Source organism: Dreissena polymorpha, chromosome 2 (assembly GCF_020536995.1).
Source record: "Dreissena polymorpha isolate Duluth1 chromosome 2, UMN_Dpol_1.0, whole genome shotgun sequence".
In the NCBI taxonomy this organism is placed as follows: domain Eukaryota; kingdom Metazoa; phylum Mollusca; class Bivalvia; order Myida; family Dreissenidae; genus Dreissena; species Dreissena polymorpha.
The window spans coordinates 104,127,760-104,143,459 of record NC_068356.1 but is presented as its reverse complement, the minus strand read 5'-3'; the positions used below and the strand labels follow the sequence as shown (position 1 = coordinate 104,143,459).

General features: G+C 36.3%; 1 protein-coding gene across 2 annotated transcripts in view; it reads right to left on the bottom strand.

The window, feature by feature from the left end:
* Positions 1-15,440, bottom strand: part of LOC127868343 (WD repeat-containing protein 76-like) — a 49,297-nt gene extending 33,857 nt beyond the window's left edge. The window contains exons 1-4 of one of the 2 annotated variants that reach the window (XM_052410023.1): positions 15,355-15,440; positions 3,689-3,946; positions 2,675-2,761; positions 1,835-1,899 (exon numbers count right to left, since the gene is read on the bottom strand). In XM_052410023.1, coding sequence (XP_052265983.1) covers positions 1,835-1,899; positions 2,675-2,761; positions 3,689-3,946; positions 15,355-15,399 — 455 coding nt within the window. In that variant the 5' untranslated portion in view covers positions 15,400-15,440. Of the gene's footprint in view, positions 1-1,834; positions 1,900-2,674; positions 2,762-3,688; positions 3,947-11,807; positions 11,999-15,354 lie in introns of those variants that run through there. The other variant, XM_052410024.1, reaches the window with a different exon arrangement.
* Positions 15,441-15,700: the final 260 nt, after the last annotated feature.

Sequence of the window (15,700 nt, the reverse complement as noted above, 5' to 3'; positions counted from 1 at the left end):
CAACAGACAGGGCAAAAACAATATGTCCCCCACTACTATAGTGGGGGACATAAAAACAGGTGTCCGAAACTTAGAGTTGAAAATTGAAGTGTCCGAAAATAGCGTAAATTGTATCAATGACTACCAGTAATAGCATGCGCTTGTTAAGTACCATGCCGTATTGTATACATTACAGGTATATATGTTTGCAATGCATTTTAAATAATTTTAAATGCTTAATTTATTTGACAGAAAGTTACTACAAGGTTGTACTTTGACCAACGAGTTCAGCTTTTTTTTCCTTCTTTGTGACCCGCCGATCATCGGCCCTTTCCCCTGCGATTTTTTGTTCCTCTCAGCTGGTAAATTTTCCCCTAGATTTGATTTTCCCCTCCAAAAAAAAAAAAAAAAAAAAAAATTTTTTTTTTTTTTTTTAACCTTTAAATATATAAGTTAACCTGATCCAGTGTAGAAAAAAAAAAAATAGTGCATAATTAAATTTTTGTTTCCTTGAATTTGTTTTAAAAACAGTAAAATATGCTTAATTTATTATTCAAGACTTTCATTATTTTCCCCAAAATCTGGCGTTTCGTGTGATTTTTTCCCCCAAAATCTGGCGTTTTGCGCGATTTTTTTCCCCTCAAAAAAGGCCAGGCCCTTTCCCAAAAATCAGATAAAAACCCCTGGAGTTCAAAGATGAGCATGTGATGTACGAAATAAAACTGCAAACTATGAATTCTTTGTTTGTTCATTTCCGATAGTTGTTGTCTAACACCTTCCTTTGTTAGTAAAACTTGCAATAGGGTGCATCACACTTCAAAGCGTTTAGTATTTGTCACAGTTATTTTACTGAGAAGGGGTACCGGTAGCACCATTGCGGTATATAAATGAACTGTTAATTGGCAGTACCACTGGTAATTGTCATAACGCTTATGCTATCGGGCGAAACCAGTGTTTAATACCCGTTTATAAGGTTATTTACCAAATAACGTAAATGTAACCGTTGCCCTTATGCATGCACCTGCCATGTTTTATGATGTTAATCTGGTTGTAAAACCCCATGATCGAAGTGTCATTAGATATCGAAAACAGGACCGAAATTTGGTAAAATAGCGCAGTAAAATATACTGTCCGAAAAACTTAGAGACATTAATTATGGACGAAAACTCGTGTGTCCGAAAATTTAGAGTCACGAAAAATAATTATTTTTGCTAAAAAATGGGGTGTCCGAAAACTTAAGTGTCCGAAAACATAGAGTAATTACAGAAATATAACCATTACATATATTTTTATCTTATACATGTGTAATATACTTTTTAAGCGTTTTCATTGGTTTAGTTTTTGTTTATTGACAAACCGCATTTTGTTATTTTGCTGAAATGACGTCACGAAATGTAAACAACATTCGGGATTTACCATTATGTTTGCATAAATATTTATTTAATTTGCTCATTAAAAAGCATGTGATAAAAAGATCTGACACTTATTGTCATATCATACCACTTTCTATAAAACTTGTCCAGGAAAGTTGTTAATAAGCTCGCCAAAGGCTCGCTTACTAACAAAATTCCTTAACTCATTTAATAAAATATCGTATGATATGACAACGCGTGCCAGATCCTATATTTAACTTTATTTAAAATATGCCCGTTGTTGTAGGAGAAGACAAATGAGTGAACACTTTAAATCTGACGCAAAGAAGCTTACATACAAACAAAAGTACCTAACCTTTGTTTTAGAACAGACATAAACGCTGTAAATGCACACAGCCGAAATATCATTGAACAAATGTTCTCACAAAGTTGAATGAAGAAAGGGCACTAAATGTGGCCTCTCAAGTGTTTAAACAACGTACTTTTTTAAGCCTCTTTTTGAAGGAGCAATTTTGGGTTTCTTGGCAGACATCAATCCAAGTTTTGCCTGAAAACAACAAGAAAATGCTATATTGAGGATTAGTATTTATGTGTTCATGTATGACTCTCATTATATCACAAGTTTAATAAGTCATACTTACAGCCAATTCTACAAACACTCTTTAAGTATTTTCAAGTCTTTAACAGGTCTCATAACTCTTTCTTGTATACTTACTACTGTCAGCCCTATTGGCTAATACAAAATTCAGATCAAGTATCCAGGACTTGTTTTCTTACTATTTTGGGGCTAGGTCCCTTTGTATTGGGGAAAAAAAAACATTTTTAACTAAAATTGGGAAAAGAGATTGTTTTTTGTTGCTAATTTTTTTCCCTCAAATATACTAGGTTTAACTTATGGAACTGGATTGGAGATGAACTAAATGTTAAGACTTGTTTACAAACATATTTTTTCAAATGGAACCTTTGTTTTGGAATTTTTAGGTCTGCTTTTGTAAAAAAATATCTTTTCCGCATCGGGATCTTGTGGCTTTGGGACTTTTGCACCGACTGACATGTTAACCCTTTTTCACTAAGAAACAAAGTGGAAAATGACTGTGAAAACAGCATAAAACCAAAACAGCCTGCGAGTAACTCGCAGTCTGTTCGGGTTTTACCCTGTTTGCTGCTCATCAGTATCTAATTGTAAGAAATGAAGCCTTTAAAACTTTAATCTAATAAGAAAGGTTTTTTATTACATTTATTTTTCTTAGGGATTACACATGCGTATTAATACGTATCTTAGTGGTAAAAGTTAAATAAATGTATTTTCTGTATGCTCTCACCTCATCCATGCCCAGCTGCTGGAAGAATTCTCGGTTGAGTCTCAAGTTTTCTTCTCTTCGTTTCATGATGTCAAACGCTTCCATATTCTGAGTAAAAGTTACATACTGGTACTGTTAGACATTTTAATGAAGAGACCACAAGTGAAATGTGCTGACATTTTTATAACTTTTACTATGACAGGGTTTTCATTTCACCAGGAACTCAGATTACTTCTGAAACATTGTACGTTACATGCATGTGTGAGAGTTACCAAAATTTTGTGTCAAATATTGACTCATTTAGTACTAAGACGCAAACAAGTTCATGACCTATAAACATTTGCCCATGGTTTAAATAATTTTAAAAACATATTCAAGTTGTGCTACAGTAAATACACAGTGATTTTAAATAACTGTGTATTACATTGTAACTGTGGCATGAGTTGAAAAACATAATAAATAAATTACAATTAATTTATTATGTTTTCAATATTATGGATAGAAAACATGATTCCAGCATACCCCAGCACAAACACCATTTGCAGGCGTTAATGAAATAAAATATTTTTTTTCCAAACAAGAGTTTTTGGGGCATTTAACCAGAAACAAACCAATGTTGTTAAGCTCATATTAAACCCATGGTCATCACTTATATTTTATTTTACCTCAAGTCAATAAATCGGTGTACACAACATTAGGAATAGTTCAATTTCATACCATAATCTTTCTTTTTCATGAAAATGTCTCTAAATTAGCTTTGGAAATTGTTCATTTAGAAATATGATAATACATAATGAACATCAATTTTTGTTAGATGATACTTATGAACATCAATTTTTGTAAGATGATACTTATGAATATCAATTTTTGTTAGATGATACTTATGAACATCAATTTTTGTGAGATGATACTTATGAACATCAATTTTTGTGAGATGATACTTATGAACATCAATTTTTGTGAGATGATACTTATGAACATCAATTTTTGTGAGATGATACTTATGAATATCAATTTTTGTTAGATGATACTTGCCTCCTGATCCGAAAATTCACTGTCAGTATCCATGTCTTCTTCTTGGTTACTTTCTTCATGCTTCAAAACCAATTCCTGATTACAGCTTATAATGTGGTCCGCTTTCTTGGCTGACAAATCAATTCTAGTGTCACTGTCCTCTTCTTGTTTGGTTTCTTCATGCTTCAAGATAATTTTCTTCTGCGAGCCACTGGCAGTGTTTGTTTTTTTTGTCACATTCTTTAAGTCTGATAATGGTGACAGACCGACCATAGGGTCCTGCAATATTTTTATTTAACGTGATTCACGGTAATGCTTTTAGTCATTTGTATCCAGGGCTTTTGCTTCTACGAACAGTGTTAACCATTATTGTTTTCATACCTTACTTGCCATAAGTAATTACTTGCTCACCATTTTCATAAAATTTTTAAACAGTAAAAATTGTTAACAAAAGGTGTGATGATGATGCCAGACTTGGTCTTTAATGTATTGTTTAATTTACGGGTTACCATTTTACAGACATAGTGTTGTTGTTTTTTGTTCAAATTTGGGTGTGGTAGGGGGAACCATTCCAATCAGAAAAATAAACTGTATTTATTATTATTAATTAGGTGTTTATGAGACGTACAAGCAGGGCTAAACATGAACAGTTGTCCTATTGCCTCTGACAAGTAAAAGTTGGGTCCGGGCAAGTTATTTTATAATCTAGTTGTCCGCTGGGGCAAGTGCAAAAAACAAAGAGCATTTAATGTAGACTTTAATTACCGTAGACTTTAATTGCTGTAATCATTTTGTTAAATGTGCCAAAATAAATAAAAGCTGCGCCATGAGCGCATGATACGCCCGTCGTTCGCCAATGAAGTAGTAAGGTAATAAATAACCCTTTGAATCATTTTTTTACTTCAGTTTATTTGTATTTGAATACATGGTTTATTTTATAAGTACATGAGCATGGAAATCACGAAATTTTGACGAACAAAGTCCCATAACTCTGGAACGACAATTCAGAATTCCGTCAAAAACGAAAGGGGATCAGGGTTTATCAATATTAAGATTGTGTTGAAATTTGAAAAAAATCCATCGAAGGATATTTGAGCTACAGTAGGACATTCAATGAAATCACGAAATTTTGACGAACAAAGTCCCATAACTCTGGAACGACAATTCAGAATTCCGTCAAAAACGAAAGGGGATCAGGGTTTATCAATATTAAGATTGTGTTAAAATTTGAAGAAAATCTGTCAAAGGATATTTGACGTAGCGTACGACATTAACAGACGGACGGACGGACGGACGGACGCGGGGTATACCATAATACGTCCCGTCATAGACGGGCGTATAAAAAGGTTTTGTGGTGTATCATTTTGATCTTTATTTAAAATTATAAGGTTTACAGTTAATGTGATATTTCATGTTTTGGCAAGTGGCTTTACGTTCTGAGGGCAAGTAGATTTTCTTATTACTTTTTTTAGGTTAATGTTGAGCCCTGACATGTATATAAGTACTTGATAGTAAATGTAACCAAGTTATAATAGAGGCATACTATAAAACATAACAGATAATAAAATCAAAGCGTTGGGAGGAGAAAAGTCTAGGGCTTGAGGGGAGGAAAGATTAGGGGAGAAACGTCCAGGGGGAGAAAGACCGGAAACCATTTTTTAAATGCACCCTATTTTGGATTGAATCAGGGAATCAAAAAATGGTGTGTATTTAAGTAGGAGAAAATGACTAGCGGGAGAAATGTCCAAGGGGGAGAAAAGACCAAGGGGAGAAAAGACCGTACACCTAAAAAAAACACACCATTTTTTGATTCCCTGACTGTATGTATGTCCTTATTCTTATTAAATGCAGGAAAAGTATCCTCAAGTGCCTAATTTCGACGCATCTAAGCAGTCGGTTGAAGTTTTGTTTCTCTAAATAGGGATTAGGTTATTAATATTGTTATTTAATATCAAATTTACCTTTTATTTAAAAAATTTAATTTCAATTGATTGTGTTATTAACCAAAATTTGTTGATAAAGGACATGAGCTAAGTCTACTCTAACGGTGGCCATCTTGTTGAGAGTGCCCGGTAACGACGCATCTGATTGGTTACCTGATTTCAATGTAAACATCACTCCTGTGGAGACTGAATGCATTAAACATTAACTCAGGACTGTTTTACTTACACTTGTTTCACTGTTAAAGCAACCTGGATATGAAATTAATGAAATCAATTGGGGTTTTGAACTTTATTCGTGTCAATTATAACAAGTTTTCAACAAGTTCAAGTTACTCTTCACCAACACAGTGAGGACACATGAAGATAACACCTCACCTTACAACCCGGAGTTTAGTACAATAAATGAAATGAACCCCGTGTCCACACCCAGAACACTGCACCCATTTCACAAAGACCAGTGAAGAACTCTGCTGTACAGCACTAAGTGTGAACAGGCGGCTGCATACACAGCACACCTCTGTTTTATCCTCATCCTCTGATGATTCATCTACCGGTATAGCAGGGACAGGTGACACTGCCTTAACTGTTCCAGATGGTCAAGGTTGTACGGTCAACTTCTGGGTCTTTGTCTTTTTTTTCCTTCCCTCTTCATGATCCTGAATTCTATGAATTATTACATCCTTAGTAATTGGCTTTCCACTGACCACTGAACTTAGGTATTTCCTCTTTGTTGTTGCTTGTTTCTTGGATATGATGTTTGCTTCTTTGTTGCAGAAAAATTGGGAGACTTTCGTTTCTGAGGGTTGGATGATTGATTGAAGAGTACTGGTTTCTTGTTGAAAGGCCTCTGATGGCTTGAATACTGAGGAATCTATAGCATTTGGATCATATGGGTAGATGCCGGTTTTGCGAAAGGATGCCTGCAAATTATTTGGTAACGGTGCTAGCGAATATGCCTTGCTTCCAAGTGCACACACATTGCAGCGTGTTATACTTTGCCTACAGTTGTCGCGCATGAACTTGTGACACACAGAGCTGTAGATCCTTTCGAATGGCCCAATACAACCAACATCTAGAGGCTGCAAAACATGGCTCGTGTGTGCTGGCAGAACAAACAGGATTATGTTCTGTGAATTGGCCCAATCAATCAACCCCAAATTAATGTGAGACTTGTGGCCATCATAGAGAATCAGAACAGGATTGCCCAGACAACGTTCAGGTAAGTATTTTAGCAGGTGTTGCTCAAGGTACCTTTTGAACACAGCACTATTACTCCACCTGGACTCGGTCGGTGACTGTACCATCAACTCCATGACCGCCACCATCTTATACCGTAATTACTCTATGTTTTCGGACACTTAAAAATAATTCATTTTTTTTTGTGTCCGAAAACTTAGATACGAAAAATATTCACAAAATACAGGTGTCCTAAAACTTAAAGTCGAAAATTGAAGTGTCCGAAAAAGCGTCAATTGTATCAACGACTACGGGTAATAGCATGGCTTGTAAAATACCGTGCTGTATAGTATAAATTACAGTTATATGTGTTTGCACTGCATTTTAAATAATTTTAAATGCTTAATTTATTTGACATCGTTACTACAAGGTTGTACTTTGACCAACGAGTTCTAAGATGAGCATGTGATGTACCGATACTCGCTAGTATCAGTGATTTTTTTTGCTCAAATTTACAGCCGATTTTCGGCTTCTTCCCAAACGCAAAAATACACGTTTTTTCCCAAAAATCTGACCAAAATTTCCCAAAAAAAACCCAACTTCCAACTTTTTTTTTTTTTAGAAAGAAGTCTCATATAACTTAATTATGATTTCATAAATCTAGGTCTCAACTTTATTTTTTAAACATCTTACAAAATATATAACTTGAATTTAGTCATTTTTGTCCATAAATCATTCCCAAACTTGCCACTTTTATTGATTTAAAAAAATCCCAATTTGACCAGACTCCTTTTCTAGAAAACTCCCTGAACATGCACTTAAAAACAATATCACTTCTGTTACTTATAATCCTATTTATAATGCTTAATTTTTCCCAATTTCATGGTTTATCGCGATATTTTTCCCAATTTCACGGTTTATCGCGCTAATTTTCCCAATTCAAAAGGCACAGGCTGTAACAAATTAAAGCAAAAAAAATCACTGAGTATGAACCTGTAATTAACGCAAAAAAAGCAAACAATGAATTCTTTGTTTGTTCATTTCCGATAGTTGTTGTCTTACACCTTCCATTGTTCGTAAAACTTGCAATTGGGAGCATCACACTTTGAAGCGTTTAGTATTTATCACAGTTATTTTACTGAGAAGGGGAAGTACCATTGCGGTAGATAATAGCACCGTTCTGCTGTGACGTCACTAACTGCTAAGCTGACGATACATAGGTCACGTGGTTTAACCACAGACAAAGGATTCACTCATGTGGATTCACTCATGTTAATTGGCACTACCCCTGGTAATTGTCATAACGCTTATGCTATCGGGCGAAACCATTGATTCATACCGGTTTACAAGGTTATTTACCCAATAACGCAAATGTAATGGTCCGTTGCCCTCAGGCATGCACCTGTCATGTTTTATGATGTTAATCTGGTTGTAAAACCCCATGATCAAGTGTCATTAGATATCGAAAACAGGACCGAAATTTGGTAAAATAGCGCTGTAAAATATACTGTCCGAAAACTTAAGAGATATTAATCATGGACAAAAACTCGTGTGTCCATAAATTAAGAGTCACGAAAAATAATTATTTTTGCTAAAAAACAGTGTGTCCGAAAACATAGTGTTATTACGGTAATTCCAACTTGATCCGTAACCCTGGAAATACACTTATGGGAAGTGGACAAACCTTTCTCATCAACATTGTATATCCAATCTGGCTTATGCTTTAGATCATACTTGTCCATGATGTTGCCCTGTTCAGGATTATATACTGACACGGATTCCTTGTTGGTGGCTTTGGCACGTTGAATCTCAAGCCCACAAGGCTTCAACACTTCCAGCTCTGGCCATCGTTTCATAAACAACGTGAACCACTTAAGTGTGAGCGGATGCTCCTTGTCCCATTTTCCAATAAATATCGCATATTCACTGGCCATGTCAACAACTTCTGACCGACTATAACCATATCCACAGCTTGCCATCAGGCCTCGACACTAACGGTGTTCGGGGAACCCAAGGCCCCCATATTTTGGCCAGGGTCACCAGTTCTTTCAAGCTGGGTGATCCTCCGGGAACCCTTAATTTATAGAACCACTTCATATTGATTGACCATTTGAATCCGCATAATTACCTTTTATTTTTTATAAGTTTATAAGAAGAACTTCCGAGACGGTTAGTAGTGTATTTTTAATATCTCAGACCAGTTATTATGTGGTACATGCGTGAAGTATTTCGATTACGCGAAGGCTAAGCACTGCGTACCGGCAAAGTGCAATCTACCCCAAGTAAATCATGGTCGATTACTATTCGTTTTTTGCGACCCCACAACAAAAACAAAACTCACTTTAAATTGTGATAATTTAAACAAAAAATGTGGAGATACCCCGAGGGTGTTAAAGAGCCCGCACCTAAATAAAACAAAAACAAATGCAGAGCAGTTGGAAACTCTTATGTGTTACGTGAAAGAGAAAAGAAATCGGCATTTTCAGGATGAGTGGGCAAAAATTTGATCTTGGTTATCCTTTGATCAAGAAAAAAACACTATGGTATGCACGATTTGCCAGAAATATGACAATGAGCTGCCATTTGCCACTGGGGGGAATGAAACCTTTAAAAAAAAAACTACATAAAACATGCTGAGTCTGAAGGCCACAAAAAATGCTCTGGGGTACAAGGCAGGAACTGCCCCTACCAATAGTACAACAGGTAGCAAAACCATTGGTATTTTAAATAAGGCGGCAATAAATAAGCTATGTATACTATTTTGACATGCCCATTATGTAGCCAAATTAGGCAGGCCATACACTGACTATGTTACAAGACAAGGCTTATGAGCTATTAATGGATCTGCTTTAAATAACAACTATTTTGAATATAGGAAATAAAAACGTGTACACTACGAGTATGCTTCTTGTACTTAATTGCCCATACGCTGAGAGTCGCTGTGCGTCCAAACAAGAGGGAACCCTAGTTTGGGTGAGGGTCACCAAAAGTTGAAAGTAGGGTTCCCTCCCGGTACCCTGTAAAAAAAGTACGTGTCAAGGCCTGCTGCCATTAATTTTAGATGGTCTGTCAAGTGTGCCTCTTCCTCCTGAGATAATGTAGGTGGTGGTCCAGAATGTGTTGCCTCGGATTTACTCTGCCATTCAACCTGTGTCGCAGTGAGGCTTCTGGGATGCCATACTCTCTGGCAGTGGTTCTAATAGGGGCCCCTGTCAGCAACACCTTTTCATAGGCTGTTTTAATGGAAGTAGGTGAATAGCACCTGTACTTCTTTTGTGGGACCTACAAATAGTAATAAACAAATTAAGTAATAAACCTGACATGCAATTACCAATGCAATTACCAACATGAACATTTGCTAGTTACAATTATTTTTAGCATAACAAAAAAAATATCCAGAATTCACATCAAATTTAACGCGTACACCATTTCCAGAGTGAAAATTAGTCTATTTATACGATGTTCTGTCACATGACAGTCACATGACTTATGAATGAAAATAGTGAGCTTTTGCAGACGATACCGATGCATTTTCCCACGGTCTTATTTGCAAAGAAAATTTGGTGTAAAGTGTTCAAAAGTTTTGCATTACGTAAAATACACAAAAATACATCAATTTTAAACCAATCAACCATATCTTACCTTTGAACCAGCTATTTTCCACATTAAAAAGAACAACTCTAGCAAAATCGTCGTAGCGTAAAGTCTGATAGTGTATGACGTCAACGAATGTCGCTTATGTATCAAACATAGGCAAAACAAAAATGGCGTTGTATTAGGGCAGCGTCGATTAGGGTCACTCGACGATAGGTAATTATTTTATTAAATTTTTAGTTTGATGAATTTTAATAATTACACTTATCAAATGATAAATACTGAAATAATTGTGAAACGACGATGTTTTGTTTTAATCGCGTCATCGGAATTCACGCGCGATTAAAAACGTGAAGGTTGTTTCTGTTTTTCCCACGGTCTACTTCCGCTTAACGCTCCTGATTATTTCGAAAAATAATGGAGATTAGACAGGTAATTCTTATATTTATGAACGAATTCGCTCTGAAAATTACTTTTCTTCACATCTGACTATATAATGCCTACATAATACATAATGTACCCGTTTTCATACTGAAATGGTTCGTAGTACATTGCATCGTCTGCCATTGATAGGTAAGATGGTAAAAATCACGTGATATGACGTCACTCGCTCAACACTTGAAAAAATACGGAAGCGCATAATGGACTAATTAATTAAGAATACCAAGCACATAATTTGCAATTAAGGGCATTTTGGTTATCATGTTTTTTTTTATTGTTTTCAGAAAACTGATACAAAAAGAGGCCCTTATCGAAGTTGCTATGACCAGGCAGATTTAAAATTGGCTTATGATGCAGTGATGATAAATCACATGTCTGTGCAGAGAGCTGCCACTACTTATGGTGTACCAGTGTCTACACTAAAAGATAGGGTCCATGGTAACATCCCACTAGATAATGTGCAGTCAAGCCGCACCCAGTTATTCTCAAAAGATCAAGAAACCATGTTGGCCCGGCATTTGAATTCCATGGCAGAGGTCGGGTATGGATATTCAAGAACAGAAGCTATCAACCATGCATCTGACTATGCGGTCCACCTTGGCCTCAGAGATAAAGATCACCCTCTCACACTCAGATGGCTATACAAATTCCTGAACAGATTTCCTGAATTGTCCGTCAAAAAGCCTCACAGTCTTGAGTCTGCCCGTGCCAGATTTGCCACCAGAAATGCAATTTCAAATTACTTAAGGCAGCTTAATAAGATCCTGAGTGAAAATGATTTGCTGAGTCAGCTGGAAGCAATTTTCAATGTTGATGAGAAAGGCCTATCCGTCGACCACAAACCCTAAGAAATATCACTGGTGCTGTATGCAAGGCCAAGGCAATAACATCTGGAAGGTCTCTAACAGTAACCTTGATTGGAGGAGCCAATGCCATGGGTAATCAGGTACCACCATTTTTTGTCTTTCCCGGCAAGCGAATGTAACCTGAATTACTTCAAGGTGCTTCCACTGGAGCTACAGGTGTTGTTTCCGAAACGGGTTGGTCAAACACTGATATCTTCAGCAAATACATGAAGGAGCATTTAGTTACGTATTTGCCACCCCACAATGCCAAATCACCGGTGCTTGTCCTCTATGATGGTCACAAAAGCCACATATCACTGCCACTGATTCAATGGGCCAAAGAAAACCATATAATCCTGTTTGTCTTGCCTCCACATTGCAGCCACTTGCTCCAGCCATTAGACATTAGTTGTTTTGGCCTATTTGAAGTTTCCTGGAACTCAACATGCCATGGCTACATGTGAGAATCTGGTGGAAGGGTCATAAACCGATATGATGTGTGCAGATTGGCATGCAAGGTATATTCCAACACTCTGACACCATCCAATGTTCAAGCAGCCTTCAAGAAGAGTGGAGTATATCCTCTGAACCCGGATGTTGTGTCAGACCATGACATTGCCCCATCATTGAGCTTTCCAGCTGCCAATGAAAGTGACAACAGCAAAACCAAACAGCCCGAAACCAAAGTTGTAACAACCAACACTGATGCAGCAAAAGCATTCATGAACAACAGAGGTGGAAACATTTTGGAAAATGTTAAGGTTTCTAAATCTAGAAACACCCTCAGCAAAGTTGTAGGAGACAAGGCAATCACTAATGAGGATTTAATAACAAAAATACAAAATCACATTCAATCACAGTCCACATCTATGAAGAGAAAATTTATTCCTCCATTTAAAGACCACCAACCACATCTGACAGGGGTTTTTCTGCCTACTTTGGGAAAAGGGAGTCTGACCAAATTGGCAATTTTTTATCGACAAAATTTCCCATTTTTGTTTCGTGAAACGGCTCATTTTGGGGAAACAAAAATAAATTAATCATGCTTAAATAAGTCTGTGGTTTAACAATTTTCTTTATATAAACACATGCAAAACAAACACTGCCCAAACACAAGTTACAGCAACATTTTTGGCCGAGCTAAAATAGAGCCATGGGTATTTCATTTCATACTTTAATGTATTAAATGACGATTGAACTACAACTTTCTTACAAGGCTCTGAGCATTCAGTTGCTGATTTTGTGATTGACGGCCCTGGCATTACTTCTGTTGCTGTTACATTTTGCTGCGTATCGTCTGAGCCTGTCTGTTCAGGGTTTCTCGCGGCAGTAATTTCGGAAGATTCTGAGCGTTTCGAAAACATCGATGATATCGTTACACATCCTTTAGCGTCTATTTTTGTGTTTTTTTTTAATGTAATATTTACTATTGTGCGAAGCCATGATTGAAAATAAGCGTCTACACATGGTTTTCATTAGGAGGCGGCCGGCGGCCGATTTGACCGCCTCAAATGTTATTCAGGCCAGCTCAAATTCGGAAAGAAAAAAAAACATGACGAGATATTTATTATTCGTTAATATACCAACTGTCTGAAACGGAAGTAAACAACCTTAACCGATATATGTTAATTGCTTTCTCATTGGTCGAATCGATATAATTGTCCAATCGCGGAGCGGGTAACGAGACTGTACGACTTTGATTCAAGGTCACAAACTGTGACAAAGTCAACAATTGGATATGTAAAAAAAAGAGAAAAAATAAACGACTTTTTCGTTTGTGTTTCGAGCAAGAACGATACTTCGCTGTTGAAGTTATCTTGTTCCTGTTTTGTTAACGTTTATCATTTACCGGCACCTCCGATTAAATGCACTTTCCTGCTACACTTACATTTCGTTTTTTATTCGATTTTCGACAGATTTCGTTGATGTTTGGTTTCTCAGCGGAGTTTTGATCCTCCGAGCGGTAAGTGGATTTATTTGTTACCACATTTTACAGGAGGGTGAGCCAAATATAAATAAAATAATGCTTCAGTATTATTGTTTTAATTATTGTGATTTTTATCAGACTTTATTTTTCTTAAGGTAACTTACTCCTTTGGTAATATTATTTGAATTGCTAGTCACATACTCTTGGTAAAATGGGATCGTGTTAAGTAAAGGTTAATTATATTGAATGTTATTGTTTGACAGGTGATAAAGATGTTTACAGTTTGTACTGTTTCTTCTTATTTGCAATAACTACTCCTGGACTAGTCATTTAAATTGGTTAAGTTATATATTTGAAATGTCATCGTCATTTTTTGGAAGTAACAACTTATTAAAATGTTAAAATTTCCAGTGTTTGTTTAATTCAGATTTTCATTAATACTGTAAAGAATACATGTTATGTACTGCACAGAAATTATACATTAAGCTAGGGCCCGGGCCCTTCGCCCCCGACAGGGACATTCCAACTCAGACCCATGCATCTACATGAAAATTTAAAGAAATAGATTGTGATAATTGCTAACCAAAGTATTTTTTTCCTGTTTTGAATCTCTTAAAAATACAGGTGTCTTAAAGCTCAGGAGAGTTGATGTAACCTGAGGACTTAACAATTCACATTAATATCCTCTATTTTAACTGAGGAAAATCATGTAAAATATGTGCCCAAAATCGCTCAGAAGCCACGATTGGGCACCTTTATTTAAAAAAAATTCCGAAGGGGGGGGGGGGCATGCCCGGACCCCCCTAGCAGGTTGGCCTCCTCAAATAACTCAAAAGCCTGCTACAAAGAATCCTAATGAAAACCCTGCTACAGATATGGTATAGAATGTGTATTGTGCGGCTCTATATACTCTTGTATAATGCGGAACAGTTCGAACGTCATAGCTGAAAGTAAATGCATCCGGCAAATACACCAAAAAATCTGTGTCACTAAAGGCTTTAATACGTCGCGAATGAAGGAAAGTCACTCTTTCGATAAAAATTATGTTTACTTTTTATGATTTTGGAAGATTTTATTTTTTGGAATTGGGAAAAATGCAATCAAAATTCAATTGGGAACGGGTCCGTTTGCTTTGGGAATGCCTCCGTTTCCCAGAGGCGCAGACAGTGCTGAAAAACCCCTGCACCAGAAAGAAACCTCTAGAATCAATAACACAAAAGGGAAACAGCCACAAGCTCAACAACAAAAAAGTGAAGACAATCACTGCCATGGATTCAGATGATGACATTGAATCTGAAGAAGAAAAGTGTTGTGTATGTGGAAAATTCTTCCCTGAAAAATCAGATTATGACCACATAAATATAGTTCAGAGGGGACAATGTGATACTTGCAACAAGTGGGTCCACTTGAAATTCTGCACAAGAGTGAAAGTACTCAGACGTGGTGATAGTTTTCTTTGTCCCACATGTTGCAAAGCAGAAGAGTAATCAATATCTATTAAACACCTTGTAAATAAGTTCAATTTAGTTCAAGTTATCAACTTTTGACTCTTACTGTTCATAATATTGAAAATGGCTGAGTGCTTTAACAGTTCAATGTTTCTTTCATTCATTTTTATTGCTGCGTGTATCTGTTACATCGTCGAATTTATGTTACACCGGGATATTATTAGCAACATGCATTTAGGAAAGATATTCAGCGAAATTAAAATTTCGTATGCAGAAATTCTGAATTTAAATAAATTGATTTTAGTTCAATTACCTTTCTTTTTCGAGACATTGAAGTTCGTGTCCGTCTAGCGCTCATTTTGCAGTTCGTTATGTAAACACATTAATGGCGCCAACTTTCCAAATGAAGAGTATTGAGGTTAAACATCACTACAGGCTACATTACAGTAGCACTACACAGCCTTAGACCCAACCTCCGCGCAGTACATACACTGTTTATAAGCGCTTTTGCAGATTAATAGAAACTTAATTCACTGTAATACACTTAATTTTTATGTTGCTCAAAATGTATACCCAACATACTACAAGCATTTATTTGTATTGTAAAAATGTTTTATGTGTAGGTTGAATCGTATATTGTTAATGATAAATCGACATAG